Here is a 6,000-nt window from a genome sequence, read left to right on the forward strand (position 1 = left end):
CTCTTTATTCATTTATGCTGGCTTTCTCTGCCAGGCTTAAATACTAATGAAGAGAGCATCTCAATCACACTCGGACTTCCCCAATCATTCAAGAAACTCATCAGCATCACGTGTCTTCCGCTGTCCTAACAATTCTAACAATAGTGGTTACAAAGTTCATTCTAATGCTGAAGGATACACAACATTGGTAGTTTTACCGAAACTAAATACGAAATTAAATGGGGAGTCCAACCACCCCATGAACTTCCTCATGTCATCCTGTATAAATATGTCACGTTTGGTGCTAATTGATCAAGAAATGTAGAAACACATATATTGATATTTATTCATACAGATATTCATATTTTCTAGTGTATAAATAATAAACAAAACAGGCTTAAGCTGTCCTCATAGACAAACATTCCATCCCAGGTATCATTTAGTAAACCCTCCTCTAAACCCATTCCAACAATTCATTGTCCTTTCTAAGGTAAAGAACCCAAGAGTGAAAACATAGTACCAGAACTTGGCATTTTACTCAAACACTCCAGATGTTTAATTTACCATTATAAGCTACAAAGACACGTTAAGTTGGAGACAGTGATACATGTAAAATAGAAGTGTACTTTTTATTGTGTCCCCACAAACAAATCCAGCATCCACAAAAACCAAGCAAATGAGATATTTTCTGCAACAAAAGTGACAGAAAGCTTAAAAATATACTGACTGTAAAAAAAATTGTGCCTTTATGACTGGTAAGTGTACCCCAAATTAAGTATCATTAACTGATAAGTTAAATATCCAAGTGTGTATGAAATGTAAGTTATGAATATATATATACATATCCCTGCTGCTCTTACAAATATTTCAAATAAATAAATTGTTAGTACTACAACTACATAATTGTGAAAATTCTTACAAATTAGGCATCAAAGTAGCTGGTCCTACAGTTAAAACCTGGAACTGATCCTTTCCATTACTATGGCCAACATGATGTACAACAAACTGAACTCTTTCAGAGCGTTCCAAGTCTCGCACACTCCATTCAGAACGAATAGATACAGAGTTTTCTTTGGGTCCCAGAATCAAATTTGCCTTGATAGGATTTGGAACTTTGGAAAACTCTCTGTACTGGTGAATAATTTCTTCAACCTTTAAATTCAAAAAATTAAAACATTAACCAAGTTTATTTTCTTCTTTAAGTAATTGATACAACAATATAAAAAAAGAGAGTATAGCTTGTCCTAACATCAGAATCTATAAATTATTTCAAAAGACCTAATATATTTAAGCACCTTGTAAGTTAAGATAATGTTTCATGCACATCATAAATAAGGGTTTCATACAGATCTGTAATGAAAGTACATAAATATTAACATATAAACAAGCAAGATTTATTAAGAAAACTTGACAGTACAATTAACACTCAGTATTCAAGAATAAATCCTGTTGTGTCTACCATATATGAAGGTATTCTATTCCAAATACTGACCACCCTGTTAAAAAAGTTGCTTAATTGCAGATGACTCCTATTCTGCAAAATCTTATATCTATGTCCCCTAGTCCTACCACTCTTAGCATTAAACACACAAAAAAGTTATTCATCAATCATATTTTCTCTAACCCTTTATTTCTCGAGAGAAAATAATTTTAAGGACTTTAACCTGTTCTCATATGATAGTCCCTCCATTTCAGGAATCATCTTAGTAGCCTGTAGATACAATCCAAAATCATATTTACTTTCCTACTGGTAACAATACATTCCTTGAAAGGCTTGATTGACCAAAACACCAAGACCCTATTCTTCCATAACACTAACGAGTTCACATCACTTCAAAATTAAGGTAGCCCACATACATTACCTCACATTTAGCATAATTAAATGCTATCTGCTATTTATTTGCCCACTCATCAAATAATCTAAATCCTTTTGTTAAACAAAAGAGGGATTCTTATAGCCAACTACACCCAAAACTTTAAAATCACTGGCAAACTTGATCAACTTGACCTTTCCCTTATTATTACCATTAATGTTAATCAAAAGGAGTAAACGTTCCAGTACAGAACCCTAAGATTCCTCACATGCAACTATGATCCAGCTGGACTAAACTCCATTTATTAAAACACTTTGCTTTATCTCCTCTAACCATACTTTAGCCCACTAAGTTAACTTATTATCTACATCCACAAAGATAATTTTATTTACTAGTCTTTTGTGTGGTACTTCGTTGAAACCTTTCAAAAATTCCTGTATAACAAATCCACATCTTTATGCTTATTAACATAAGTTGTGATGTGCTGGCTGCCTAAGAAAACTAAAACATTTATTAGCTCTAGAGTTACCACAGTTATCTAACAAGGAAAGTATGATCTAAGAAACGACAGCTAAGAACTATTACAACAAAACACTGTAGATCAAACTCAAAATTTCTTTTTATAAATAGGGTCTAAGGATCATAGCCTTCTCTCATCTTCTCTCTCTCTCTCCTGGCTGTACCAGCAAAGCCAAAAAAAGGAGAAATTTTTGAAATAAATCTCTCAAAAGACAAATAAAGTATATGTGTCCAACTCTCTGTACAACCAATAGACTCACAATTATCAATGTCAGCATTAAATTAAAACAGAAAATTTTGTTATACAATGTCCAAATAAGCCTGAAGGTAAGGTTTCACCTTAATAGCAGGTTTGACAATAAACTACTGAATAGTGTAATGGTCTGAATGTGAGTTATCTGCTTTGGAATCTGGGTCCTGTTAGCTCAACTGACAAATATTCATTCCAGAACTCTGAAGGTACCAAAAGCCTTAGTTTAAAGTGTCAATCAGTACAGAAGTTTTTCATTACAACAATTAAAAAATAAATTTTTTACAAGCTAAAAATTTTTAAAAATCATGATTAAGGTAATTCTAATGTTATCATATGTCTTATCCACTAAAATTAAACATTAAAGTTTAAAAAAAATCAAAACCACCCTTTATCATTTAAATATCTATCAACCCTTTCCTTAAACCCTCTAAAATTTACCTCATCCATATCTGAAGGCAACCCATGCCAAAGATTAGCCACCTTGAAAGAAAAAGTAAACTTCCTTAGTTGATGATGATTCCTACCCAACCAAACTGTATATCTGTGTTCTCTTGTCCTACCATTTTCAAGTATGAAAAAAGAGAATGCATCAGCACTATAAATTCCTTTAACAATCTTAAATACTTTAATCACATCACCCCTAATTATTATTCTTGCAACAGAAAACAATTTCAGAGATCTTAAGCTGTCTTCATAGACAAACATTCCATCCCAGGTATCATTTAGTAAACCCTCCTCTAAACCCTGTCCAACAATTAATTGTCCTTCCTGAGATAAGGAACCCAAGAGTGAAAACAAATGTAGTACCAGAACTTGGAATTTTACTCAAACACTCCAGATGTTTAATGTACCATTATAACTGTAAGCTGCAATCAGCACAGATACCTTGAAAAAGTTTTTGCGACATGCTCTGTAACTTGCTGGAATGTTTTATCCCCAGCAGAACAATAAACTGCTTTGACGTTTAATAAAGTAAACATATGCTAAATGTGTGTAAATTTTCTTGTTTATAGTTCCAAGAGATATTCCTACACTTTAGCTGCATCACTGTATAAGACTATTTCCTCCAATAACAAATTGTTTACCTTTCTTCTTTTCTTCTGGAGTTTGACTTGTAGTTGGTCATCAAATAGCATGTTCTTTCCCTGTTCTACCAAAACAGTTCAAAAATACAAACATCTAGTCACTGTGGAATTACTAGATGGGTTGTGTTTGTTTCTTCACAAATGTCTTTATCTATCAAGCTCTTTTAGAGATAATAATAAAATATGTCTCTACACTTTGGTAAAACTTAAGGCAAAGAAGAGGAAAGGAGAATCATTATGATAATATTATGGTAAGATCAAAAGATCCCTGTTTGACATGGTGAAGAACCCTGTTCAATGCTGAGTATTCTGGCGCTCTGATAAGCTTTCAAGGATTTAGAAATTGGCCACCCATTAATGCAACTAAACTACAACATGGATCTTCAAGAGCCACAAATGACACTTGCCATTCTTGTGTAGATCATAAAAAGTGGTTGAACTCCTTAACAGTCTCAAGAGATTTACTGCACTGGGCCAATAATTTGCACCAACTTGACCTTACCTGTCATCAGATGATGTGGTCATTAATAAGAAAATCAAGCTTAACATCACTGACACACACACAGTGGTGTTGAGTTTGATTTTAAAATGATTCATATTCTATAATGTGTCTTTATGTACCATGCACACAACTTAAATAAATCATAATATGATATATACATTCTTTGTGTAAAAGCTCTGTTGTACATTGTTTGGATTCCACCTGATTAAAATATGCTGATAAAACTCACCTTGAACCTCAAAATTTTAATAATAAGTAATAAGGAATAAAAACATCTACTAAATTTAGCTACTATATCAAAGTATGAAAGTATGTTTGTTTTAAGTATATGAAATTTCCACAGTAAGTACTCTCTTAGAATGTGAACATATATTAAGTAAACTTTGTTTTATTATTTTTTAATATCTTGAGTAAAGATGTTGATGATTATTGAGTAAGCTAGCCATCAATACTCCAAACATTTAAACTTGAATCTTTAGTTTAAAAAACTAGCATTACAACTTACAAGAAAAAATTGAAACCTGATCTAATGTCACAAGAACACAATGCAACTTTTTCATAACAGAAACATAGTTATTCGGCAAAGCCAATTATTTTCTTCTAAAATATAAAGAGTTGCAACAATGTTAGTTGTATGTTATTTAAAGTTAAAGATTTCAGAGCTGCAGTATAACTTCCAATAAGCATTTATAGAGAGGTCCGACACCAGGAGCTGTGAATTAAAGCTTCAAGATTACACAAGTACTAGTTGGCATTAAGCGTATGATAATCCTCACCTAAAACTAAAAGTAAATTGTTTTAACCTTGAATAAGTTGAACTTAGAACTTTAAAGTTGCATAACACTATTGACAGTGCACAGTAACCTTTTGTCAGTAAATAATTAAGCTACAAACCGTCTTTCTTATTCCTCATTATACTGAGTATTTATTCTTTTATACTAAATTTACAGAATTTACAAGTATAATGGATACATATTTAATTATTATTACAATTTATAACATACTTGCACCTTATAAGTAGTTGATTATTTTACCAGTGCTTCAGATACATAGTAACACATACCTGTAAATCCATAATGCTGGTATGGTAATAACATGGAGTTAAAGCTTATCTTCAAACTTGTGCTCTATTTGCTACTAGATATTTGTTTACTTCGTAATAAACACACATCGTCTTCTACGTAATTGTTAATCCCCGCCTGTTCAGGAAACTTTGTGCAAAGGCATGTCTAGGTTATTTTTCTCACAGCTGGCACACCAGGGAACCAGTTATTAATTTATTACTTTAAAGAACAAAAGAAAAATCCAAAACACAATTCCATTTATATTATTTTTCTTTGTAGCGGAAATGTTAAGTTCAATATTTAAAATGTGTTTTATTTTTAGTTTGTTTGTCATTAAACACAAAGTTACACAAAAAGTTATTTGTGCTCTGCCCACCTCGGGTATCGAAACCTATTTTTATAACTGTAAGCTATAAGGCTTACTGCTGAGCCAACGGAGGGGGTAATTTTTTATAACAATGAGTAACATAAATTTATTACTAGTATTAAACCACACAAAAAAGTAAATACAAGTTTGTGAAGCCCAACAACCACTGATAAGGAACGATAAAAATAAATTAAGACAGTGGAATTCCATGTAAGGGGTTAAATGTACATGTATGACATATAGTTATAACATCACCCGCATAAAATGTTGTGACAAATTCTTAGTATACATCTTATCGGACTTTTCAAAATTTTTCTAGACTATGCACCAAATTTCTTGTGATTTACTGCGGTCAGTGACAGACCGTATACCGGCTCTAGATTGTCTCAGAATAATGTTGTAAGCTTATTTTTAATG

The 6,000-nt window shown here is 32.2% G+C and overlaps 1 protein-coding gene across 1 annotated transcript in view; it reads right to left on the minus strand.

The window, feature by feature from the left end:
* Positions 1–5,413, minus strand: part of LOC106457200 (acylamino-acid-releasing enzyme-like) — a 66,333-nt gene extending 60,920 nt beyond the window's left edge. The window contains exons 1-2 of the mRNA XM_013916593.2: positions 5,216–5,413; positions 899–1,131 (exon numbers count right to left, since the gene is read on the minus strand). Of these exons, the coding sequence (XP_013772047.1) occupies positions 899–1,131; positions 5,216–5,227 (245 nt within the window). The 5' untranslated portion in view covers positions 5,228–5,413. The remainder of the gene's footprint in view (positions 1–898; positions 1,132–5,215) is intronic.
* Between the last annotated feature and the right edge of the window lie 587 nt (positions 5,414–6,000).

This window comes from Limulus polyphemus, unplaced genomic scaffold (genome assembly GCF_000517525.1).
Source record: "Limulus polyphemus unplaced genomic scaffold, Limulus_polyphemus-2.1.2 Scaffold302, whole genome shotgun sequence".
NCBI classification, from domain to species: Eukaryota; Metazoa; Arthropoda; class Merostomata; order Xiphosura; family Limulidae; genus Limulus; species Limulus polyphemus.